This window comes from Heterocephalus glaber, unplaced genomic scaffold, assembly GCF_053883595.1.
Source record: "Heterocephalus glaber isolate CG9 unplaced genomic scaffold, H.glaber_assembly_v1.0 deba00001537, whole genome shotgun sequence".
In the NCBI taxonomy this organism is placed as follows: Eukaryota; Metazoa; Chordata; class Mammalia; order Rodentia; family Bathyergidae; genus Heterocephalus; species Heterocephalus glaber.
This window is the reverse complement of record NW_028258332.1, coordinates 248,309-275,346: the sequence shown is the minus strand read 5'-3', so window position 1 is coordinate 275,346 and position 27,038 is coordinate 248,309. Positions and strand designations below refer to the sequence as shown.

At 48.9% G+C, this 27,038-nt stretch overlaps 1 protein-coding gene across 4 annotated transcripts in view; it reads right to left on the bottom strand.

Moving 5' to 3' along the window:
- Nucleotides 1–27,038, bottom strand: part of Ahrr (aryl hydrocarbon receptor repressor) — an 83,626-nt gene that overhangs the window by 23,700 nt on the left and 32,888 nt on the right. For 3 of the 4 annotated variants that reach the window (XM_087189148.1, XM_087189150.1, XM_021258558.2), the window contains one exon: nucleotides 19,253–19,335. In XM_087189148.1, the coding sequence (XP_087045274.1) occupies nucleotides 19,253–19,335 (83 nt within the window). Of the gene's footprint in view, nucleotides 1–19,252; nucleotides 19,336–20,938; nucleotides 21,284–27,038 lie in introns of those variants that run through there. The other variant, XM_021258560.2, reaches the window with a different exon arrangement.

The window sequence follows — 27,038 nt, the reverse complement described above, 5'->3', positions numbered from 1 at the left end:
CCTTGCTCCCCACACAGGGAGAGGAAGCGCCCTGCCCTGCCAGGCCCAGCACCAGCCCTGCTGCCCACATCCAACCTGTGCCGCTGCTTCCAACTCCCAAGCCTGAGTGAGGGTGGTCACGCGGTGGGCGTCCTGGTTCCCAGGCCTCTCTCCTGGCCTGTCTCCAAGGTGTGTGGCGAGTGTCAGTTCCACTCCTCTGTCACCCCCACTCTCCCCTAGCAGTCTCCCTCTGCTCTCTACCTCTCTTAGTTCCACCGTTCAGGTTCCACAGAGAGATCATGCAGTTCTTTCCTTCCTCTTTCTAGCTTATTTCACTTAGCATAATGTTTTCCAGTTCTACCTGTGTTGCTGAAAATGGAAGGATTTTACTCTTTTATGACTGAATAGTACACCACTGTGTACGTGTTGCACTTTTAAATAATAAAGTCATCAAACTGGGCATAGTGGCACACGCCTATAATCCCAGAACTCTGAGAGGCTGAGGCAGGAGGATCACCAGTTCAATTTAGCAACACCCTGTCTCAAAATAGAAGATTTAAAAAGAGCTGGGGCTACAGTTCAGTGCAAAGGCTCTGGGTTCAAGCCTCAGTGCCACTAAAACAAATGAAGTAAACCCTTTCATCAGTTCATGAACACTCAGGTTGTTTCCATTTCTTGCCCTGTGTGAATGATGCCACAATAACCATCGGGGGTTCGGGTGTCCCCCTGATACACTGATTTCATTTCCTTTTGCTGTGGACCCATACGGTCTATTTTTAATGTCTTTGAGGAACCTCCGCACCGTTTCCACAGTGGGCCATACCAATTTACGTTCCACCCACAGTGTGCCAGGGCCACCTTTCTCCCTATCCTCATAGCACCTGGTATCTTTGGTCTTTCTGACAATGGCATCCCCACTGGGGTGAGCTGACACCGTAGTGCAGTTCTGTCCCTGATGACCAGTGATGTGGAGGAGTGTTCACGCATCTGTGGCCACCTGTATGTCTTCTGAGAAATGTCTGTTCAGGCTTTCTGAATATTTGTTTTCTTGCTGCTGAGTTAAGTCTCTTACTTATTTTAGACACCAGTCACTCATCAAGCGTATGGTTGGCAGGCTGTTTCCGTCTTGTGCAGGAGTTTCAATTTGATGTGACCCCATTTTTCTATTTTGCTTTCCATTCATCTGTGGTGGACACCTGGGGGCTCCCTCGCTCTGCCTTGGGGGTGAGAAGGGGTGTGACCCAGTGCTGCTTCAGGAGGGGGCACCTGAGGAGAGGGGGACTGGCACTCTGAATGCTGCTCCTCCCTGTAACCCAGGGACAGGAGTCAGAAGCTCATGATGCGGTTTGGATGTCACTCTCCTGACCTTGGAGCTGGTAAGCTTTTAAAAACTAAAGATGGCACAGTGGCACCCTGTACCTGTCTTCCACAGCCATGCTCACATCTTCCTCAAGGGCTCCATCTGCCCTGGAACCTAGGGTCCTGCCCCAACTGCCTTCAGTCCCGGGGGAAACGTGCAGGAATCTGACAGCTCCTGGATCCAGGACCACACTCAGCAGGACGTGGGCACAGCAGGGTGGTGAGGCCTGGGCTGGCACCAGCGGTGGCCCAGGCTTCTGGGGCCATGGCCAGGAGAGCTGGCTGATGCTACCCACTGCCACGGGTGTCGGGGTCACAGTCAGGCAGCCTGCAAAGCCCATCCTGGCACCCAGCCTACAGGGCTCAGAGGTGGGATAGTGTCTCCAAGGACGCCCCCAACTTGGCCAGGAGCTGGTGCTGCGCCCCAGAATGGGGAGACCCAGACCCCAGGGCCCTGCAGGCCGGCACTGCCTGTGCTGGTGGGCACAGGCAGACAGGGTAATGGTGAGGTGCACCAAGGGCAGTCAGAAAACAAGACATCTCTGCTGCTGACAGGCGTTCGGCCTGGCCGTCCCAGCAGTGGCCATTCGCTACCCCAGTTATGCAGTGGGGTGGTGGCACAGGTAAAGTACGACAGGAGGGAGGGCTGCTGTGTGGACCCGGGTGGTGGGATGGCGCACACCTTGCTTCTCTCCCAGGGCCCTTCCCGAGGCGTCTGCACTGCAGAGCGACATCGCCACCCCAGGCCGTGCCCACCAGGCCAGAAGGCCTCCCCTCAGCGGCCGCCACATACTGAGGATGTCCTACTAATAATAGTTCAAAGGCATTTCCAAGGGTTGAGTATATAAATGTCTTCTTAAAAAAGATTTTATGAGATTAGTCACAAGCAAAAACAATCTTAATTTTAACTCACAAGGCAGAATTTTTTTTAAAGACCATAAAGTACTGTTTGTGGAATCATATGGATTCAATATCAGATTGACTTTCTAGTCCAGAATCGTCACGCCAAATACTTTTACACATGTGGGACCATCTTTCAAATATGCATCGTGAACGTTTGTTTGTTCTCTCTCTCTCTTTTTAATCCCACAATTTTCTTTTAACATGGTACATGGAAAATGAGATCACTTTTCCAAATGGAAACAAGGATTTGGCTCTAAGGTTAGGCTTAAGTTTTTTTTAAAGGAGAAAAATAAATCCTGTCTACACTCAATTCCTGAAACGCATGGCACTCTGCACCTGCTGCTTAGGGGGGCTCAGAGGTTCCAGAGGCCAGCATCCTCTCAGCTCTGCTGCTTAGGACGGGGAGCTGCAGAGGTGAGGGTCTCCAGGGCTGGGGATCTCAGGGACAGGCGTCCCCAGGGCGGACCCCTCTCTGCCCTGCCCCAGGAATGCCCTGCCCCTAGCCCTCTGCAGCAAGGGAGGCAAGTGCTTTACAAAGCTGGACTTCCTTTGGCAAACTCTTTGAATATCCTGATTTCTTCCAGTCCCATGGCAGAAAAATAGCCAGCAAGTACTTCAAAGATTATTTTTGTCAAGGTCACAGCAGAGGGAAAAAAAGAGGGAAGAAGGAACAATTCTCAGCAGCCCTCTCTCAGTCCCCCTTGGCACAGGGAAGTGGGGAGCGAGTGGCTCCCCTGAGAGCAGTTGCCATGGCAACCATGCAGCAACAGGCCACTGTCACGCGAGCACGGCACCAGGCAGGCGGCAGGGCAGCTGGCCTGGCCTCCTGGAGCCAGATCACTCGCAGGCCGCTGCTTGGGGCTTGCGTGCGTGCAAGCAGTGCTCTTGGGGGAGCGGAATGACTGGCTGTTTATAGATCCCACAAACAGTAAACACAGCCTCCACTCTGCCACAAGCAGTCACAGCACTTGAAAGCAGCTCCTGAGGGCCATAGGCAGATGGGGCGGCAAAGGCCCCTCAGCTGTACAGTGCCTCAGTGACAAGCAGGGTGGGACACATGTGGAGCCCCCAGGCCACACCCTCACTCTGCCTCCCCTCCCCACAGGTGGAAACACTGGCCAGACTCCTGCTCCCTCTTCCAGGTGAGCACACAGCTGACTCAGTCATCTGGGACGCAGAGCTGGGTCCCTGGGGGGCCACAGGACCCTCCCACAGCCTTAAAGCTCAGGCAGAACATGCTCCCTTAGGACAGCGGCCCTGGGCACATCCAGCTGAGTGGAACCAGCATCAGCACCCACCATTATCAAACACAACAAGGCACTGTGCTGAAGTATGACTTCCAACCGAAGTGCTAAACTGCTCTCTAGAGAGCCATGCTTTAAAATTGTGAAAACCGGTTGTGCCCTGAATGCAGACACGGCTCAGGGTAAGGATGCACTGCAGGAAGCCAGCTATGGCGCCAGACCATTCTGACCCTGACACTCGGGGTTCCTCCAGGGTATATAGGACAGGCAGCCTCAGCTTCATTCCCTCAACCCCATTACTCTGAAGGCCAGAGACAGAGGAGGTTGTACGAAGTGTCCCCTCTCCACCCATGGCTCCTGTGAGCCCCACAGAGCCCGAGGGTGCCAGGCCTGCAGGAACCCATACAGACAGAAGGACCAGCCCTAAGCTGGGACATCCTGCTTCTATCTGCAGGGTTCCTCTGACCCTGATGACTGCTCTACCTTTCTGGTCCTCCTTTCTGGCCCTGGAGCTCTGGCTGTTGGCTTTGTGTCCTCCTCAGTTTGCCTCCTGACCTGTGCAGCAAGCAGCATGTGGAAGCACCCAGTACACACCATCCCTCACACAGGACATGACCAGGTGTCAGTCCAACTTCCCATCCTGAAATCCTAATGGGAAGTAGATTTCTAGGTCTTTCTTTAGAAGAACCACAGCCTGAAGGTGAAGAAGGTCTCCCACCACTACACCTCAAGTGTGAGAGGCATTTGGCTCGTGGAAACCTCTCAGGAATCTGTGCTGGGCTCAGTGTAGCTCGGTGGCCATCTCACGTGGCTGTGCTGGGCAGGGCCAGGCAGGATGGTTGGCAGCCTGCGCTCGTTCAGCCCTCCAAGCTGTGCATGCTCCTTTCTGGGAACTGGAGAAAGTCCCCTCATCAGGCGGGGGTGGTGACTCAGCAAATGTTCCTGTTTGCAAGGGGCCCAGCCCAGAGGACCTCTGCTACCTCCACGTGAGGGTTTGGCTGCTCCGTTAAGCACAGAACCACGACCTTGGCCTCCAGTGCCAGCCACATGGGGAATTCCTAGCTCACCCCCAGAAAGCCTGAGGGCCTTGGGGTGGCTGCGACTTCCCGGGGTAGGGTGTGGCGAGTGGGGACTGCAGCCTGGGATGGGACTTTGGGGGAGCAGTCAGGGAGCTATGGAGGAAATGTCAGTGCCCTGCTCCTGCCCCTCCCAGGTGCCCTGGCACTGTCCCTCAGGGGTGGGACCTGGGCCACATGGGGACAGGACCCCGGGCAGGATCTGGAGGTACAGGAAACAACCAGACCCCATTCAGTGGAACAGAATGGAAGATGCAGAAACAACTCCAAATGCGCCCAGCCACCTTATCTTTAACGAAGGGGCCAAACACCTTCACTAGAAGGCAGCTTCTTTAATAAATGGTGCTGGAAAAACTGGCTTTCTACATGCTAAAGGTTAAACCTAGACCCATATCTCTCACCATCCACCACACTAAAATAGAAATGGATCAAAGATCTAAATATTAAAACAGAAACACTTAATCTACTGGAAGAAAGGATAGGTAGAACTCTTGAAGACATGAACAAAACCCTGATCTCACAGGAAATATGACAAAGAATCAACAACCAGGATTTCATCATATTAAAAATCTTTGGCGCAGCAAAAGAAACCACCAACAGAATGAAGAGACAACTCACAGAATGGGAAAAAAAAATTTACCAGCTATTCCTCAAAGGACCAGTATCTAGAATATACAAAGAACTCAAAAAAAATCTGACCTCCCAAATCTGAAAACTCAATCCAAAAATGGGCATCTGAAATGAATAAATACTTCTCAGATGAAGAAGTACAAATGGCAAATTAATAAATGAAAAAAATGTTCAACATCACTGGTTATTTGAGAAATGCAAATTAAAACAACACTGAGATTCCATCTCACTCCAGAGAGAATGGCTGCTATCAAGAAATCAACCAGTAACAAATGCTGACAAAGCTGTGGGGGAAAAGGAACCCTTCTCCACTGTTGGTGGGAGTGTAAAACTGGTACAACTACTGTGGAAGTCAGTATGGAGATTCCTCAAAAAACTAAAACTAGAGGCTCCATTTGACCCAGCTATCCCCCTTCTAGGTATCTTCCCAAAAAGCATCACACAACAGCGATATATGCACACCCTTGTTAATAGCAGCACAATTTATAATAGCTAAATTTTGGAAAGAGCCCAAATTCCCATCAACAGATGAATGAATAAAGAAGCTATGTATTGGGCCTGGGATTTAGCTCAGTGGTTCTGTCGCCTGCCTTGCAAGTGCAAGGCCCTGAATTCGATCCCGGCACCAAGAAGAAGATACATATTTATATACAATTGAGTACTACTCTGCCATAAAGAAGGATAAACTTGAGATATTTCTAGGTAAATGGATGCGCCTTGAGATCGTACTTTTCAGTGAAATAAATCAGATACACATGTTTAAATATTGCACTGTTTCTCTGGTGTGAGAAACTAAAAGGTAAAAAAGGACCAAGATGGATGATTGATATTGGAAAGCTAGAAGACAGTGTTCGAATGAGAAGGGGATAAGGGGAGGTCAAGACGGATGGGAGGAAGAGAAAAGGAAAAAAAGAAAATAGAAGGGAAAATGGAAACAAAGCTTTTGTAAATAAGGAGGGGAGGGGAAAGTAAGAACCAAGATACAGTAAGTACAGATACAAATTCCCTGTGGTGAATGTGATCATTACGTGTATCAAAAGTGTACCAATAAAATTAACTTTTAAAATCAAGGGGAAAAACACTTGATGATGTATGGGAATTGACTGAGTGCTTTCCAATTTAGCTATACTTGTTTTCTTTCCCAACAGCAGTGAAATAGGATTTGTTGTTGTTCCCCTATTCTAACACGAGGATTTTCTAATTTTTAATTTTTGCTAATCTGATGGGGATATCTAATGATAACTGGCATTTCATTATTTCCTAGTATGTATTGGATACATTTCTTTTTACCTTTATTACAAATACATCACTTACTGATTTTTTTTAAAAACTGGGTTTCCATTTCTTTTCATGTTGATTAAGGGAGCTTTGGAGTGATTCAGATATTGGTCCCTTATCAACTTTAAATATTGCAAGCATTTTTTTTCATCAAACTAATTTGTCATCAACTCTAAGTCTCATAGAGTCAAATTCTTCCTGGAGTGGTATATGTGTTTAGAGTTTTAACAGACCCCTCCTCACAGGTCACAGATATCATTTTTCTATTAACTGTATAGTTTTACCTTTCCTATTTATATCTTTAATTTTTCGGAAATTCACCATTTAATATAGGATGTTGTATGGATAGCTGTTATGTGTCAGGAGCCATTCTACATAATTTTGAGGAAAACTCATTTCACAATTAAATTATGATTATAACTGTCTGAGGCCTCAATAGTCCCATGATGCTGTGATGCTCAAGGGCAAGATCACATAAGCTGAAGACATCCTGGTTGTTTGAGAACAGAGTAGTAATACAAAAAGAGAACGGTTTTCACCTGGGGATGGATAAATTTCTTACCACCTTAACTCATCCCACCTACTGTTGTAAGAACGTGTTGCTCCTAACAACTTAAACTCCTCATGGAGCTAAGATCTTCATCAGCGTAAGATTCTCATCAGAGCTGGGGATTTAGCTCAGTGGTGCCGCCACCTGCCTCACAGGTGGAAACTCCCGAGTTTGATCCGGTACCCAAAAAAAAAGTTTAAAACCCTCATCAGCCTAGGATTACCTCTGCCCTCTGAGTCATCTGATACTCCCCATGAATCCAATAAATAGTGGCAAGCTCGTCGTCTTTGGCTTTGTCTGCTCTGAGGCACTGACCTCCCAGCCCCCATATACTTTGAAACTACACAAGTCTCTATTGTCTTTTTCTCTTTAGCCCTAGCCATTCCCCATTCTGGGCAGTTGGAGGATTGAACGACCTCTGATAGTTATTCAACTTTATTTTCATTACTTGGTAAACTGGTTTTCCCAACATAATCTCCCAGAAAAATCTTTGCATTTCATTTGTTATTATTTATCAAGTTCCCATGTATACACTGGGCACTATTTTTAATCTGTCAATTCTGTTCCATTGATTTGTCCTATAACATCACCACACGAGATTGATAATTGTGATTTAAATATATGTCTTCATATCTAGTAAGGTGAACATTCCTTCTTTGCTTTTTATTCTTTCAAATTTTATTCAGCTCTTTGTAGACATATTACTAGTCATTTACAGAAAATATATTTACTAAATTTTTAAAAAATAATATTATATAGTTTGTATTGGAGGGGTGAATGTACTTTTATTGAAAAAAATAAAATATATGCATTGATTTCTGCTATCTTAAAAAGATCCAGAGGTGAGGGAAGCTGGTGCTGACGAGCTGCTACCTGTAGGGACCACCCTGCACAGGGACGCATCCAGTTAGGGGACCACCCTGGCACAGGGCTCCTTCCCATGGGCCTCTCTCCAGAGGTAACCCTCACTGCAGAGGCCAGGGCAGCCTTGCGTCCCCGGGCACAGGCCACAGGCCACTGTTGAGCTCCTGCTGCTGGTGCCCACTGGACAGGAGCTTCAGAGATCCCACATGTAGGAATGTTGGACCAGACCATTGAGCAGAGCCAGCATGGCTCTCGATAAATATACCTAAGGAAGAAACTAGCAAAGCAAAACCAGACCAAAATGCTCTGGGCAAATCACATGGGATATCAAGTATGACAGTGTGGCCGTGTACCCCCACCACTACGTGCCCTGACAGTGCCTGCAAGGCAGTGGGCAGGGATGACAAGGCAGGGATGCTTACTGTCCAAAAGAAGCAGCCTTAGATAGGATGAAAAAAGGTGCACCCAGCACAAAGCCAAGGTAAGCCAAGTGGCAATTCTAGTATCTGACAAGATGAACTAACGGGACAAATGAATTAAGGTTAAAAGTCACATGGCACCCAAAGCCTAGCAAAGATGACCATCTCCCCACCCCTGGCCCAGTTCCTGCCCCTCACACCCACAGCCCATCCTCCTCACAGGGTCCGGGCAGACGTCCACCTCTCAGGTTACCCAGCCTCACCTCTTCACCTTCCTGGTGGGGATGAAGCTTATGGGAGGCCATCCAGACCTTAGCCAGGTGAGCCAGTAATGGGGCAGTCAGTGCACAGAAAGCCACCTCCACAGGCACAGTGCTAACTAAGGGCAGACAGGGTTGTTTAGGGCAGAGAAGGGCTCCAAGAATGCTCTGCTTGGCTCTGCCAGGAAGCACACACCAGCACAACGGTAACCCTGGAGGTCAGGGCGGAGGTGTGCATGTGTGGGCTACCTACTGAGGGAGCATGTGATGGTGAGTAGAGGTGACACCAGACTGCGTGAGGGAGATGCTGTGTATGGGAGCTCTGAGTAGGACACCCTCTTCCAGCTTTGCCAGCTTCCCACATGGCCCTGAGTCCTGCCAGCTGTACCCCCTGCGACCATTTACGGTTCTTTCACTCCCAGGTTATGGTATCTCGGCGATCCCTCCAGACCTTTCAATCAGAAACTCCTCCCTCAGCTCTACACCATTCTGGAACTTTCTAAATATTTCCAGAACTTTCTGGTACTCTGCAGACAGGCGTCTCTGGGGCTGGAAATCCCTGGCTTTCTTCTATTTTCACTTCTTTTTCCTTTACTCCCAGAAAGGCTCCTGTGATTTGAACACCCAGTGCCTCCCCTGGGTTTTAGGGTCTTGCTTTCCAGCTTGTGAATGTGGGCCTATCTCAGCTTATGTTCCCCTCCTCAGTCCAGCCCTTCTCATCTGACTGGCACACCTCCAGTGTCTCCGTGGGTCCTGACAACAGATAGTTTTGTCTTTTTGTTTCCTTCATTCTGTACTCCTTGCATCCTATGAGTTGGCTTTCTCCTGGGTATGGGTTTTGTTTCTTTTGCGCTGGCCTCTTTCCAAAGGGTCCAGTGCCATGTGGTCCTCACTCCACTTGGTGATCAGGCACTGGCCCTGGGTAGAGACTGTGCTGATGGGGAAGCCTCTATGTGGTATCTTTTGTTCCTCCCTGGTGATGAGATTCCCCAAGCGACCTGCAGGACGTGGGTTGGTGCCTTGGAGCAGGTGATGGCCAGTCTAGACCTGTGTCCAGGGCTCTGTCCACTGTCTCAACAGGCCAGGGTCCTGCCCAGCTGCTCAGACCCTCATGCTCCCCAGAATGGCAGAGCCTGCATGGCTAACAACTTCCTGCCTCTTCTGTCCCAGTGCTGGGACTCATTCTGGTCTCTCTAGCCTGTGGGATTCTTGTAGTGACAGATTTGATGTTGATCTCTTCTATTCGCTTTGATTTGTTTGGGGGTTTTTGATATAGGGTCTTGCTATATAGTTCAGGGTGGCCTTGAACTCAGGGAAATCCTCCTGTCTCAGCCTTCTGAGTGTTGGGATTACAGGCACACACCATTGTGCCTGGCTTCTTCCATTCCCTTTGAGAATGTGACTTGTGTCCAGCACCTGTGCCTGACTGCCCCAGTGCTCAGGGACGCCCACTGCTGTTTCTATTTTGTGTGTGGTGGCTGGGTATGAAATCACAAAGACACCACGGACACCATCTGAACCCACAACATTCTCCTATCAATGCACACCTTCAGCTTGATCTGCCAGTGACTCCTGCTCCCGAAAGCTGGCCCTGTGTCCTCAGTCCCTTGGGTTCCCTGCCTTGGCCCCTGGCTCCTTGGGCAGCTGGCTCCTGCCCTGGGTCCTGAGGAGCACAATCTGCCAGACCCAGTGCTGCCTGCTGCACATGTGATCCGTGGGTGGGCGTCCTACCTGGCCCACCCAGGGGGACTTCAATTGTGAACAGCACAGCCAATCTCTCCTAGTTCAGGTCACAGTTACTGGGTCCCTTCTCTCCCATGGTGTCTGACTGTGCTCAGTGTGGCACAACTGAGGAAACCCTGCACCCTGGTCCTGGGTAAGGATTTGTGTCTGTGCTCTGGCCCGGCCATAGCACCCTTCTGCCCCTTTCTGTTTCAGCCTCCTCTGTGACTGTGGCCCTCCAGTTGGATGCAAACTGTTGTCAGCTCAGCCTCCCCTAGAGGCCTTGAGGATTGAAACCAAAGTCCCAAAACCCTGTGGTCATCCAGCATTGGTGCTCACCCTGGCTGATGGTGACCCGGCTGACACCAGCCCCTCATACTGCTGGCCCCTGAGTATGCTCAGTTTCCGGCCACCCAGGACAGAGCCACTTCTGCTCAGGCTTCACTGGGCCAGTCCCAGCCTGACCTGTGGCAGGTGTAAGGAGCCCCGGCAGCCAGCACCACAGCCTCCTGGGACCCTGCAGAGATGACCATACATGTGCTGACATCGGAAAGCATGAACTTCTGCCAGCACCACCACCTTCTCCCTATGGCCACGGTATTAGAGGAACCCCTTCCCCAACCTTACTGTGTGTACAGCTGCATGTGAGCCCCTACTACCTTCACTCACCCCTCTGCACATGTGCAAGAGAGGGAGGGCTGAACATCAGATGTGACAGACACTGTGCAGGAACCTGTGTGGCACTGAGGAGCCTGGAGCTGACACACAAAGGGCCTGACAGCACTTGCTGCTACACCAAACAAAACCAAAAGTCATCAAGGCCCACAAAGATTGCCGTGATCTAGAGTCTCACAGCATATGGGAAAAATGTCCAGGATATGATCTGACCAAGTTTCCTGTTGCTGCTATAACAAATCACTACAAAGTGAGTGGCCTAAAACAACACAAATATATTTTCTTATAATTCTGCAAGCTAGAATCACAGAGGTTGAAATGCAGGTACATTCATGAGTTTTCATCTCTATGACGACACCAGTGGAGCTGACCTGCAAAGTGAAAGTGCTGGGCTGAGGGCCCCCGGTGTGGCCGCTGGTGAGGCAGGTGTGTGTGGAGGAAAAGCAACACTGCCAGACAGGAAGTCAGAGGGAGATGAGGTCCTGCAGTCCCCTTACAGGGCACAGCCCATGACCTCAGCTCCCTGGGGGCAGAGACCTCAAGCACAAAGGGCCCATAAGGGATATGAATGAGCAATTAAATCACATTCAAACCACAGAAGGGGCTAATACCAAGGTTCTAACAGGCTGTGTCCCTGCTGGAGCCTGGAGGGGAGAACTGCTTTCTTGCCTGTTCAGCTTCTAGAGGTTGCCATATCCCTTGGCTCCTGCCTTCTTCCATATTCAAAGTCACCAGGATAATCTCTCTCTGGTGCTCAGGCAGGAAAGGCTTTCCACTTTCAAGGACTCTTAGAGTCACACTGAGCCTGCTCAGATAGCCCAGGACAGTTCCCCCATCACATTGGCACAGTTTCTTTTACCATGTAAAGTAATGTATTCACAGGCTCTGGGAATTTGTATGTGGACAACTTTGGGAACATTATTCTGCCTACTATACAATCTAAAACTATTGAATATAATAAGAACCAGAAGATGGAACTTAAGGGAAAGACCAATGTACAAATGCTAACTATTAAATGATGAAATGACATATTTCTCAGATGAGGTTCTAAAACAGCAAAGATCACCACACTGTAAAAGGTAAAGGTAAACACTCTTGAAATTAAAAAAAAAAAAAAATGATAAAAAGCTAACTGATAAAAAGACTCTTTAAAAAGAATCAAATGGAAATGTTAGATCTGAGAAGATATATGAAATAAACATTTCATTGGATGAGCTCAATAGTAGAACAGAAGTGATAGAGAAAAGAATCAATAAAGTTAATGACAAGTCAACTGGAGAGAGATAATACTGAGAAAATCTAATAAAGCTTCAGGAACTGTCGGACAATATAAAAAGGCTTAACATTTCTTTCAGTTGAGTTCCTGCACTAGAACACAAAGATGATACTATAAACAAATTATGAAGCTAAATGGCTGAAAATTTCTCAAATTTGGTGAAAAAAAATGTATAGGTTCAAGAAGATCAGCAAACAGGCAATATCTAATACCCAAGCCCAGATACATCATAATTAAGCATCAAAATTAAACCAAAGAGAGGGCTGGGGATGTAGCTCAGTGGTTCCACTGCCTGACTTGCAGGCGCAAGGTCCCAAATTCGATCCCCAGTACCAAAAAAAAAAAAAAGAAAAGACAAATTAAACCAAAGAGAAGGAATAATTGTAAATGTAACTAGCAGAACGGCGCCTCACCTACAGGACTAAGAATGTGAATGGCCATGGATTTCGTATCAGAAACTGTGGAGACCAAAAGAGAGTGGGCAACATCTTCAGGGTGCTGAGAGAAAAAAGAGCTGTGTGCCCAGAATTCTGTACTGAGCAAAACACAAAAAGAAAAAATTAGGCAAATAAAAAGATCTTGGGGGCTGGGGATTTAGCGCAGTGGTTCTGCCGCCTGCCTCACAAGCGGAAGGTCCTGAGTTCAATCCCCAGTACCAGGGGGGAGAAAAAAAAAGTATGACTATTAAGAGCAAAAATGATGCATCTGGAGGGTTTCATGTATGTGAGTGTAGTGTATAGCACAGGCATAAGGAAGGGAGCAAAATGATTAACACGCTTTAAGGCTTCTTTGCTTCACTTGCAGTAGGAAAACTTTAACTTTGAATGGTAAAAGTGGAATTTATATGTTATAATCCTTAGAGCAACTATTAAAAAATTCAAACATTTACCCAAAAGATAAACTAAAATGGAATGCTAGTAAAGACTCCCATAATTAAAAAGAGGGCATAAAAGATGGATTAGGGAAACAAAGCAAGTTAAGAAATGATAAATTAAGTCCAATAACATCAGTAGTTACCCTAATAATGTGTCCTGAACACACCTATTCAAAGATGTAGATGGTCAGACTGGATTGAAAGGGAGGCCCAACTTTATACTGCAAATGAGAAATGCCCTTTAAACATAATGATAAGTGGATTAAAAGTAAACAGACAAGGAAACATTAATCATAGGAAAACTACCATGGATATATTAGTACAGACTAAGATTAAGAACAAGGAGGGCCAGGGATTTAGCTCAGTGGTTCCAGTGCCTGCCTCGCAAGCTCAAGCTTCCAAGTTCGATCCCTGGTACCAAAAAAAAAGAACAAGGAAAATTATCTTCGTAAAGAGGCAATTCATGAGTCAATTCATGAAGAAAACATAATAACAGCCTAGTTGAGTATGCCTCCTCTCACAGAATCCCAAAATACACAAAGCAAAAACTGAAAGAACTGAAAGAAAAAATATAAAAATCCACAGTTATACCTGACAATGTCAACACTCCTCTCTCAGGTTGATATTGGACCAAAAAAAACTAACAATGATATAAAAGACTTGAGCAGTGTCGGTGACTTGCTGTGACTGGTGTCTACGGAACACCTCTCTCAATGATAGCCAACAACCTTTTCCAGGGCATCAGAAACATTCAACAAGAGAGACTAAGTTCAAGGTCATAAAATCACCCTCTTAAATTTGAAAGAATAGAAATCATGAAAAACTATGTTCTCTGACCATAATGAAATTAAACTAGAATTCAATAACACAAAATACCTGGAAAATTTCCAAATATTTGTAAATTAAACATCATACTTTTTTTTTTTGGTACCAGGGATTGAACTCAGGACCTTGCTTTTGCAAGGCAGGCACGGTGCCACTGAGCTAAATCCTCAGCCCCTACAACACACTTTTAAGTAACTCATAAGTTGAAGAGAAAGTCCCAAGGAAAATTAGAAAATACAGAGTCTGCCAAAAAGATGTACACACACTTCCACAGTCTGCTGTACTAATAAATATCTAGAAGCTCATGGCCACCACCTTGAAAGCCTCTGGTAATTGGAGAGGCCAACAAAGGTAGCTTGTATTAATCTCATGATGCCTCAGTAAATTTAGTATTAAAATAATTATTCAAGTTTTTCTTTTCCTAATGTATTCCTATATTTTGCAAACCCTGTATTTTGAACTAAATGAAAATAAAATACAACATATTAAAATTTGTGCAATGCAGTTAAAGGCTTAGAGAGAAATTTATAGTGTTAAATACTTATAAAGTAAAAATACTTTGAAATCAACTATTTAAGCCTCATCTTAGGAAGCTAGAGGAAAATCAAATAATTAAGTTCACAGCATAGTGCGAAGAAATTACAAATGTAAGAGTGGAAATTAATTTAATAAAAACTGAATAGATAAAAATTAAGCAATAAACAAAAGTGTGACAAATTCAACAATCTAAATTTCTACCTTTAAAAAAAAACTAGAGGGCTCAGGATTTATCTCAGTTGTTCCGCCGCTTGCCTTGCAAACCCAAGGACTCGCGTTTGATCCCCAGTACCAAGAAAAAAAAAACCTAGAAAAGGGACAGGAAATTAAATTCAAACTGAGCAAAAAGAAGGAAATAATAAAGATAAAAACAGATATTAGTAAAACTAGAAACGAAAACCATGAAAACACTCAATGAAACCAATAGTTGCTTCTTAGAAAAAAATCAATAAAATCGACAGAATTCAAAACCAACTAACCAGGAAAAACTGAGAGAAAGCAGGAACTACAGACAAAGATCGACACAGAACATCATGACCACCTGTGCTCCTACATATTTAACAATGCAGATGAAACTGATCCATTCCTCAAAAGACATAACTTGTAAAAGTAACACAAAAATAACTACAAAAATTCTACACTTACTAAAGTACTTGAATTCATAGTTTTAAAAACTTTAAAAAAAAAGACCCAGACTAGCCAAACCTATTTCAAGAGGAAATAATGCCAATTCCATACAGTCTTGTCCAGAGGACAGAGAAGGGGAATCCCTCAACCAATTTAGTGAAGCCAGCAGTTACCATGATACCAAGAGTAGATAGATATTATAACAAAATTACAAAACGTATTTCTCATGAACATAGACATAAACATTCCCATAAATACTAGCAAATTAAATGCAGCAACGTGTAAATGAGACCTATGTTGATAATGCAAGATCGGTTAACAATTGAAAGTCAATGTGATAAGGAAATAATGCACAACAGGGCAGACCTTTGTCTGCTGTCATGCCCCCACTCCAACATTTTTGCCATAAGATGTTCTGTTCAAGCAATGTAACTGTTTGAGCTGCACAATATTCCTCCAGACTTCCAAGAATGTTCTGTTAACTCCACTCCTCTGCTTTTACAAGCATGCTCACCCGGTACATGGGCTTGCCTTCTACCCCGAAGATCTCTATATAAGGCTGCTTCCATTTCTGTTCGAAGCTCAGACTTCTGAGTATGAACTCCTCTGAGCCTGTCAGTGTAATAAAGGATTCCTTCACCTCTCCAAGTGCCATCCTCGGTTTCTTTGCCTCTAGAGACTTTTGAATAGCTATCACACAGAGCTGTAACACGTGGCTGTAATATGAGCTATAACACTTCACTGTAACAAGTGTAATTTGCGATATATTATCAGTCTAAAGAAAGAAAAACCATAATCAGTTCAACACATACAGTAAAAGCATCTTATAAAATATTCATACAGGGGCCAGGAAACTAGCTCAGTGACACCGTGCCTGCCTCACAAGCACAAGGTCCTGAGTTCAATCCCTGGTAACAAAAAAAAAACTCATACAAACTCTCAGAAAACAAGGAACAGAGGAAAATTTGATAAATCATCTACAAAAAACCAAGCCAAAAACCTAAGCTGGTATCACATTTAACATTAAAAGACTGAAGTCTTTCCTGGAAGATCAGGACCAAACCAAAGATGTCCTCTTCACCAATCCTAGGTGGCCCTGGAAGTCCTGGAAATGCAATAGGTAGGACGAAGAAAGCAGGTAGATTTTTTAAAAGCAGATAAAAAACTGTTTCTAATCTCAGATGACATGGAAATCAATGTAAAAAAAACCTCATAGATTCTCAAAAAGCTTTGAGAACTACTAATGAGTTTAGCAATGTCACAAGATTTGTTTGGTTTTGGGGGTTTTTTTTTGGTACCGGGGATCGAACTCAGGATCTTGTACTTGCAAGGCGGGTGGCAGAACCACTGAGCTAAATCCCCAGCCCTATGTCACAAGATTAATGGTAAACCTAGAAAAACAATGAAACATTGAAAATTTTTAAGGTTTAAATTATAGAAACAACAAAAACAAAATATTTAGGTACAAATCTAACATAAACATGCACAACCTATGTGTTGAAATCTAAGAAACAATGGTGAAATTAAAGACCTAAATACAAGGAGAGATCACCATGCTGAGGCAGTAATGTTGGGGGTGGATCCCCCAAATCACTTAACTGGTTTAACAATCCCAGGAAAACCTCCTTGGGAGTTTCTGTAAGCTAATTCTAAAATCTTTGTGGAAAGACAAAGGAACTAGAGTAGCCAGGACAATTATGTAAAAGAACAAAATTAGAAGGTTCAATCTATCTGATGCGAAGACTAACTGTACTTACTCAAGTTTGACAGTTTGTACTAGTGAAAGGGCCAACACGAAGAATACAGAGAATATAAAAGGTTCAACTGTGAAACTGTGTAAGAACACATACAAGAAGAATCTTTGTAAAAAGAGGTTAGGTGAAGAGCTCCCAGGCAGGATATCAAAATTATGACCTACAACAAAAAGAAATGAATAAAGTTGACTTCATCAAAATTAAACACTTCCATTCTCCCCATCACCCAGTCAAGAGGATGAAAAGATAAGCCACAGGCTGGGAGAAAACTTTTACAAACCACACATATGACAGAAGCTATGTGTCAGAACACATAAAGAACTTTCTAGGGCCGGGGATGTAGCTCAGTGGTTCCGCCGCCTGCCTCGCAAGCACAAGGTCCTGAGTTTGATCCCCGGTACGAAAAAAAAAAAAAGAACTTTCCAAACTGAACAGTAAAATGGCAAACAGCCTGATGTTCTATGCTGAGAAAATATTCAGTTTAGCAAAGATAACATATGGATGGCAAATACACAGAAGAACAGACACTCAACATACTTGGTCATGGAGAAACAGACTGTCCCCAAGTGACTTCAGTACACACCTACCGGCAGTGCAACGGCTTTGGAAAAGATAAAACCAAGTACAATGCCATGGGGACTGCTGTCACTGCTGTGGGGGTGTGGCAGGCTTGCTGGGTCAGCTTTGAGAACAGCTGGGTTGCTCCTTACACAGCTAAAAGCCTGCTACAGAAAGCAGCAATCGCCCTGGGTAAATGCCCCAGAGAAACAAACATCTGTGTTCACAGAAAAACCTGCATGTGAGTGCTCCCTGCAGCTCTGTCCAGAAATCCCAGAACTGGAGACCCCCAAAGGTCCCTCTGAGATGAGTGGAACACGGTTTGTCCACATCACAGAAGCTTCCCTTTTAGGGGCATGGATGGGCCTCAAAGGCACTAAGCACAGTGGCAGAGCTGCACATGGCCCGGTGCCATTCGTGGGTGTGTTTCCAGACCCTTCTCTGCCCTCCCAACCTCCCATCTGTCACTCTCCTGCCACCAGCCAGCACCAGGTGTGCACTAAGGCACAATGAGCCGGATGACCTAGCACAGAATGCCTGGCCCCACGGCCTTGATTTGATCTCGAGGGCTCTGATTTTCAGTCTTAATGTTACAGTAACAGACCCTTGCCTTCAGGCTCCATGACATCTACACAACCTCTGAGTTTCTCATGAACTTACGATGCCAGCCATGGACCTCTCCGTCAAGTTTATCCTACAGATCCTGAAGACTGGAAGCAAAAGCCGTATTTGGTTGTTTGAGTTGCCTGAATTATTTTGCTCTTTGGGGATATTTTTTGTTTGTTTGTTTTTTGTTTTTGGTACCGGGGATCGAACTCAGGACCTTGCGCTTTCCAGGCAGGCACCGGAACCACTGAGTTACATCCCCGGCCCACTTTGGGGATATTCTTAAACTTCAGAAAGAATATGTATCTCTGAAGTTTGAGAATTTCTGCCCTGAACTATGAGTAGGCCCCACCACCACTACCACCCACAACCTTCCTGGTCCCAGTAAAAGCAAACCTCTAGAAACTTCTGCAGGCCACAGAGCCATGAACCCATGTGTTGGATCTGGAACTTGTGTCTTCACGTCTATGGGAACCATGCAACTAGCTGAGGTACTCAAATGAGGGAGTGGGTTCCAGGGGACCCCAAGCCTGGGGCCTCTTCTAAAGACTTCCTCAGAAAGTCCCACTGGCAAGAAGTTACAGAACGCTGCAGGCAGCAGGAGATGGAAATATAGCTGACCTACCCCCCACTTGCAGGTCCTGGCTTTCCAGGCCCCAGGGAGCTGTTAGGGTAGAACGGAAAGGCTTAGCCAAAGCTCAGCTGGGACCAGCATGGTACCTCTCCAGGTCTGGGGCCCACAGCAGGGCGTTCAGGAAGAGAACAGGCACACTCTTAGCAGGCACACCCAGGGCTTCAGAAAATGCACTGGTAAGCAGGAATATCAGGAGAACCTGGAGGGCATGGGGTCTACATGGGGTCCTGGAGGCTGGAGAGTGAAGGATGGAGATGCAGAGGGTGGGGGTGAGGCGGGTGCAGTTAAGAGTTGCAGAGGGTGGAGCAGAAGAGGCTGGATTTGTAGCCAGGGCTCAATGGAAGATAAATGGCTTGATGTTTCTTCCGGGTTTCTCTCACTGGGGCAGTAAAAGCAGAGGACGCAGAATGCAGACTGACCCTCAGACCTGGCTAACTCATGGGCAGCCTCATCCACTTGGTCCTCGTACCAGGATCCTGACCACTGCCCGCTGTCCCCAACCAAAGCCTTGGGACCCTCCTGGTGCATTGGTGAGTGTCCTGGAGCCCTGGCTTCTAGTGAACTGGAGGCTGGGGAAGGGCCCCTCAGGGAGCCACACTCACCTCCAGCAGAAGCTGCCCCTCCTGCACGGGGGCCCCTCCTTGTGGGCTGTCTCCAGGTGAGAGGGTGCGAGTCTCCTGCACGGCTGTCAAGAGAAACAGACAGGTGAGCCACAGGCACCAGGCAGCTCTCCAGTCACAGTTCCTCACACGTGCCCAGCTCCACCCACAGGCACTGCTGTGCCTGCAGCCACGGTGCTGTCCTGCACAATGGTCCTGTGGGTCCACAGAGTGGGCAGGAGGAGCCAGGCCCAGGTCCCAGGTCAGCAAGGGCAGCAGGGGGAGTGACCAGAATGCAGAGGTGGTCTGACCCCAAGGAAGCCGCCCTCAGTACCCCATCTCCTCCAGCATGGCCAAGTCTCCCTCCTCGACCAGGTTCCCAGGGTCTACAGCACCCTGTGAGGCCCGAGCACTGGGACCTAACATGCCACTACTGTCAGCATCTAAATGTGAGCTCTCCGTAGTCCCCTCCTGGGCTGGAGGTGCTCGAGGGTACCCAGTCCCTGAAGGACAGAGAGATTCCTGGTGTCAGTTCCCAACCCACACGGCCAATCACTCTGCAATGAAGAGCTCAAGGTCAGATGGAGGTCTGTTCCCATCCCAACTGCCAAGTGGTGACTTCTGGACCCAACCTGGGCATCTAACTCCACAGTGAGCATCCAAATTGGCACGTGGACTGTGGGGCCATCCACTCGAGACAGGGGATAGGCGGGTCCCAGCAAGGACCTGGCTTAGGTGCCCCAGGTGGCTCAGATGGCCCCTCGTGGCTTTGCCTCCAAGGAAGGCTGGGCTGGCAAAGTCTCCCTTGTTTCTTAGGCTCTGGACAAAAGTTGAAGGTGGAAGATACTTGCACCCTCAGTCCAACATCCCCATCCACTCAGGCCTGGCCTGACGCATCCCTGGCCTCTTGTTTTGACCCTGGGATGTGATATGACCCAGCACTGAATGTGGCACTTGGCCATCAGTATTTTCTTTGGATAATGAGCCAGTCATGAACTTTCCACTCAAGAGGACCTGTCTTGAGGTAGCTGGTTTCACCGATTTGGCTCCTCACAAGCATCAGGTATGTCACAGATCTCTGCTTCCAAGGCAGCATCCTGTGACCCCTCACTGCCCCACAGAGGCGGACCCTGACCAAGATGTGTCACAAACAGAACCCCCACTGCCCAGAGAAATTCACTCAGTGGGGACCAGAGTGCTTTAGAAAGCTGCTCAGCTTTTATGGCCTACCGCCTTGTGGAGAGGAGGAGGCTGCTGGTCAGATTATGAAGAAGTAAAAGCAGAGCTTGAGGGGCAATTCTGTGGTTCAGTCACTCAGGCTAGGGGGGCGTCCCCAGCTCCAGCTGGGCAGCACTCTGGACAGCTGCAGCCTGCACCCTCCCATGCCCCCGTCAATTTGTCCAGGTGAGCTAACCATGATGTCTATCCTCCTCAGGCCACCCTGGCGTCCCCAGAGCCTGTCAGAAATGCAGGGCTCAAGCTGGGGCCCTCTGCATATTCTGGGTCCAGATGGGTTTCACCTCTTCCCTTCGGACTTGGGCTGCCCAGGCACACAGGACCCCTGGAGTCTCCCAAGCTGCTGCCTGCACCACCACAGTACAGGGCTCAGATGAGGACAGGGGCCCTACGGGAGGTGGTGACCATCCAGGGATGCCCATGAGGTCTTCCCTGTCCCCCAGGACCCTTTACCCCGGCACCCCGGTCTCCTGGTGAGACTGGGTTTCGGTGGCTGGGCCATCCTGAAGACAGGCCCAGTCCTGGGGTCCCCAGAGCTGCCCAGGCAGGGACCCCAGCTTCCAATGGCCCTGTGTATCCCCACTCGCGCTGGGTACAGACAGCTCCAGGTGGAGAACGGGACTGATAGCCCTGGCTTGGGCTGCGCTGCCCTGGGAAGTGGGTGGGTGGTGGCTCCGCAGGATGTCGCGTTCCCAGGCCCGGCTGGAGAGGACAGCGCCCCTGGCCCGCACCCGCGCACGAAGCCAGACGGATCCCCCTGGGTTCGCCTCGCGCGGCCCTAACGGAGGGTCCTCCCCCAACCCCCGCCCTGCATCGCGTGCTGCTCGCTTCCTCCTGCGGCCTCGGCGGTCACGCGAGGCGCCGGATCGCGTGCGAGCCGAGCCGCGGGGCGGGGCCGGGAGCGGGAAGATCGCCTCGGCCTCTCGCACCCAAAGCCCTGGCTTGCAGCGAGCACAGGTCCTTTCTGGGACGGCGCAGGGCAGAGGCCGCGGTCCCCGCGTCCTGGGGTCCACTGCAGGACAGGGAGCGGGCGGGGGGAAGGGGCGGAGTTCCCGCTCCAGCCCGGCCCGCCTCGCCCCGCCCCTCCGGCCACGCCCCTCGCCCTGGAGCCTCGCCCGGAAGCTCGCGCTGTGCCAGATGCCTTGATTTCCCCCAAGAGCCCAGCGCGCCTACAGTCCCAGCACTCCAGGAGCTTAGGCAGGAGGATGCGACGAGCCCAGCCTGGGCACCTCGGTGACTTAGCGAACCCTTTCTCAGAATTAGAAGATTTTTTGTTTTGCCGGGGATGTAGCTCAGTGGTTCCGCCACCTGCCTCGCAAGCATAAGGTCCTGAGTTCGATCCCCGGTACAAAAAAAAGGTTTTTTTGCTTTGTTTTCCAGTACTGGGGATCGAACTCAGGACCTTGTGCTTGCCAGGCAGGCGCGGTGCTACTGAGCTTCATCCCCAGGCTTTAAAAAATGCTGGAGGTGTAGCTCAGTGCAAAGGCCCTGGGTTCAGTCTCTGGTAAGACGCACACACACACCTGCCATGGGGCAGCTGAGACTGCCACACTGTCAGCAACACTGGGGTGCTGCCTGCTGCTGGGTTCCCACTACCCTACCTCCTTGCTAAGAGGCCTCCTTTCCTCACAGCTAGGGGACACTGCGAGGTATCACCTTGGGTGAGACCACGTCCCCTGGGGCCATCTGCCACCAGCAGCCTCAGAGGACTCATGGCCTCAGTCTGGCCATGTTCATGGCCTCAGTCTGGCCAAGCAGGAAGACTGGGTCCTGTCTGCTTGCTGGACCCTGCTGTGATACCCAGCAAGTGGTAGCCTCTGCTCCCAGCTCCAGCAAAGTCAAGCCCTCTCCTGGCAGTGGGGTGGCACCTGAGCACTGGGTAACCAGCCCCGGGGCCACCCTTCTCCTGAACCTGCTGTAGTCAAGGGTGAGGCTGGACCAGCCAGCTGGAGCAGAGATGTTCCAGGATTGCAGCTAAAGTTCCCTGAGTGTTTGCAAAGCTAAGTAAAGTTTATTTTAGATCTTCAAAAAGATAGAGAGGGGCCCCCAGGCAGAGCTGAAGGAGCTGAACAGAGGACTGGCAGAATCAGGGAGGGAGACAGACTGGCTGGAGGAGGACAGGAGAGATGCCTCCTCACCCAGGCCTCCTCCTGGACAGTGGTCTCCAATCTGACTTGGGGAGCTGGGGGGTTGGGCTGCTGGGAATCTCAGACAGGCTGCAAGCTGCAGGCTGCAGGAGCTCTCGGCCTCTGTGACTGCATAAATCAACCACATAACTCCCCTGACCTGTCTGTTTCTCTGGAGAACCTGGATGGGTACCCCCAGGAGAGTCCAGCTCGGATGAACCCTAATATGTCAGTGTCCACAGAGAACCTGGGCTCCTCACCATGATCGGAATGTGCCCTGCCAAGCCTGCCGCTGCCTGTCATGCCTTCATACTTCCTGCCTGGGACCTCACCCACTGGGAGACTCAGGGACCCAGGAGGCAGCAGGGTGACCACCTGTTACTGTGGGTATCTGAGCTGCGTTCTGGAGTTCAGCTGTAAACATGATGGCAAGTGACCATGAGAGTATGTATACACATGTGTGTGTGCATGGGTGTGTGGGGGGTGTGTGTGAACACTGTGAGAGATGATGTGAATGTGGTGTTTGAGGGCCTGTGAATGGTGTATGTGCTAGTGTGTGCGAACTGTGTATATGTGTGTGTGTGGGTGTATAAAATGTGTCCGAGGGTGTGTATGTTAACAATATGTGTCAGGGCACTCTGCAAACAATATATATGATGCCATGTGTGTGAACAGTGAGAGCATTCGTGTGAGCAGTATGTGTAAGGGTGTATGTGTGAACAGCATGCATGAGTGTGTGCATGAACAGTGATGGTATGCACAGGAACAGTACGTTGAAAGCACTGTGAATGGCGTGTGAGGATGTGTGTGTGAACAGTGTGTCAGGGCAGTGTGAATATGTGAGGGCATAAGCGTAAATAGTGTGTGAGGGCGTGTATGTGAATGGTGTTGTGAGAACGTGTCTGCAAGCTGTCAGGGCACGTGTGTAAGCAGTATAGGAGAGCACATGTATGAATGGGGTGAGAGCAGGCGGGGACAGTACTGCGAGGACATGTGTGAACCACATGTGTCAGGGTGTGTGTGAGGGTACCGTATGAACACTGTCCGTGTGTGTGTGCGCAGCATGCACTGGGGCATGTGAGTGCAGGGAGTTGGGCTGTAAGGCAGGTGGGCAGGACGGGCAGGGCTGTGGCCCACAGTGCTGTCACACTGGGGGACACGTGTGTGCGTGGTGCTCACAGGAGGGGAGGGCAGGACTGGTGCAGGTGTGAAGCCTCCAGAGTCCTGAGGTCAGCTGGGCAGAGGAGGCTGCAGTGCCATTCAAAGCCTCAAATTCCCCGAGGCTAGAAAAACACCAGGCATATAAAACACACTCGATCCACCCAGAGGCAACATCCAGCAATCTGGAGCAGTCCAAGATGTGCACTGCATCATGTCATTGCATCTTCTGTAGAAGGAATTTTCAGATTTCTCACAGTGTACCAGTCAGCTGTGGAGATTTCACACTTCCGCACAGTTCAAAAAGAACCGCAGAAAAGCATTTCCTCTGAGCTAGCAAGGACCGCAGAACCAGCAGTCGGCAGTGCCCACATGTCTCCCTGAGGTCACACAACCGCGGGGCCTGTGGTGGCCTCAGTCACACACTCTTCCTGCAGAGGAAATGCACCCTTGCCTTCAAAACCCATGTCCTCATGCAAGATGCAACCAAAAATAGCTCTCTGGGGGGAAAAAAAGAGCATTATTTGTACACAATGTGGATCCATGTTCACTCCATGATGTAAAACATCTGGAATGAGCAAGCTAGGCATTCTTGGTAGGTTTCCACAAGTACTACTAGGAGAAAGCACACCAGTGTCAGTGAGGGCTCAAGAAATGCTAAAACAAAACCCCAAAGGTGCTTTAAAAATTAAATATTGAAAAATCAAACGCTTATTCAATTACTAAGTGCACACCCACAAATATGAAGATAGGCACACATGAGCCCTCCGGGCCACCGTGAGTGGGTCCTGCTGAGGCTGCAGGACCTGGCGCTGCAGCTGACGCTTGTTCTTCCTGCCCAAGGGCGCTGAGCCTCACTGCGTCCACAGGTCCAGGCTTCCACGTCCAAGAGGACAGCCAGCGAAGGGTCAGAGACAGTGTGGCCTCAATCTGTACGTAATGGACTTACACTTACACAGCTGTGAATCTGTATACCACTCCGGCGCCAGTTGGCCTCCTTGCCCTCAGCCTTCTTACACAGACCAATCATGATCACTGCAGGTCACTGGTTTCCAGCAGAGACTTGGAATAGTCTTAAGCAACAGACACAGACTGGTAGAGTAAAAAGTCCTCATGCCCTCATGCTGGCAGGGCACTGGGACCTCATAAGATCGTGATCACTTGTATACCAGGCAGGCGCTCCCACTGATGACCGCCAGTCCGTCTCGGGGATATGACAGTGAAGGAGATGCACAGGTCCCAGCCACTCACACCAAGAGTCAGGAGACAGCATGGGCAGAGATTCTGTCAGGGTCGGGTAGGTGTGACAAAAGCATGAGGGGCGGCCTTCTGCTAAGGACCTGGAGAAGGAGATCCCAAGATGACTGGGCAGAGGTTCCCAGCACTCACCTCCACCCTAAGAAAGAACCAGACCACACATGAACAGCTGCATTTTGAGGAGAGCGGCTGAGAGAATGTAGGAACTCAGTCGGGGAGAGGTAGGATCCCTGAGGACAGGGTAACCTGGATGGAGGCAACGAGAATGGCTCAGCAACTGGGACCCTGGCTCCCTGGGCAGGGAAAGGATGAACAGTGGAATCCTGGTGGACACCAGCAGCCCCAGCTGCAGAGGGGCTATGTACCTGGAGCCCAGGCAGGGAGCACAGTGGTCGAGCTTCAGCAAAGGAACCAGAAATCTCCCTGACCGTGTGCCCTGATGTAGCAACAACAGAGCAGCATCTTGAGTACAGAGCCCCCATCGGGTCCCATGGCCAACCGTGGGCCCCCAACATCCCCCATACTATACAGAGGCTCTGACTATGCCAGCAGAGCAACTGTGGCCCAGCCCAGGTAGTGTCCTGCACAAAGGGACTGGGACAGCCTCAGGTTGCCTCAAGACCTAAGGAGGCACGCCCCTTGTCCTGGCCCAGGACTCCCTCCCCACACCTGCTGCTGCCTGCTCCACGGGTAGATACCTGCCAGACCCCAGCCACCACTGGGTCCTGAGGACACGTCCACCACAGTTCATGCCCTGGCACTGGCCCTGTAGCCACTAGAAAGCCCTTTCAGCACCACCCAGGTGTGGCCTGGGTATACCACTCCCTGATCCACAACCTGAAAGCCACCACAGCCACTGCTGGAGCCCCATACAATAGCGGTGCTCATCCAAGAGGGGCTGAAGATATGTCCCCCATAACACTGCCCCCAGCAGATACACTGGCCTGGCCATGATTGGCAGGCGTTTGCCCCTGGGTACTGAGGTCACACATACTTAGCAGCCCACATCTGCTGCCAAGTCTACATCTATGAACTCTACAAACAGCTGCAATCTGAGCCATGAGCCATCTGGAGATGCCACTGACTTTGACTAAAGCTGAAGAATTCACAGAGGTTAACCCTAGCCAGCCAACATCCTGCAACTCATCTACAGAAAAGTCATTCCCTACAGCTACTCTACAAATTAGAAGAGGTGCTCTGACACTATCTATGCAGACAAAGGTGCAGGAACACAAGTATGACAAAGCCTAGAAGCGTGGTACTCCCAAAGGACCAGCTAACCCTGGGACTCAGAGCAGCTGTGGGTTGCCTTCATCTCAGACTCCCAGTATTGGCATCTCACAGTGACTGGGTGAGGAACAACCACAGGAGACATCCAGGGTGAGGGAGCTGTGGTCAGGCTGCCAAGAGATACCCAGAGTGTTGCAGGCTGAATGACTCAGGCCCCAACCCTACGACCAGAGACCAGGATCAGCCTGAATTTGTGTGGATTGAAAATTACCAGTACTGGCACCCTGCCCATAGCATACTGCAGGCTTGGTGGGATTATTCAGCACAGATCTGGGCTCTTACTACCTCCTTTGTCTAGCAGCAAGAGCAGAGTCACACCCTGAATTGGACACTACCACAAAACTGTAGACCCCAGAAGAAAACCACAGGCTTAAAATCACAGAGAAAATTTTTTTCTTCTTTGCTTTTGGTTTTCTTTTTTTTTTTTTCTTGACTGTTTGTTTTTGTTTTTTCATGAGTGTGAACACTGTCTTTAGGGAGCTGTTTATTTGTTTTGTTCTTGTTTTTGTTTTTTCCTTCTTTCTTTCCTTCCTGTCTTCTTTACCAGTTGCCTGAGGCTCAGGTAATCTGCTTTTGTCCCTCAGCCTTGCTTCTAATCTCTTTCTCTTCTTTTATTTTTCTATTTTCCCTCCTTATCCCTTTTAAATTTTCTCCCCTTAGGATAAGATAGCTGTGTTGAGTGGAAATTTACTATATATAATTTTCTGATTTGTCTTAGATCT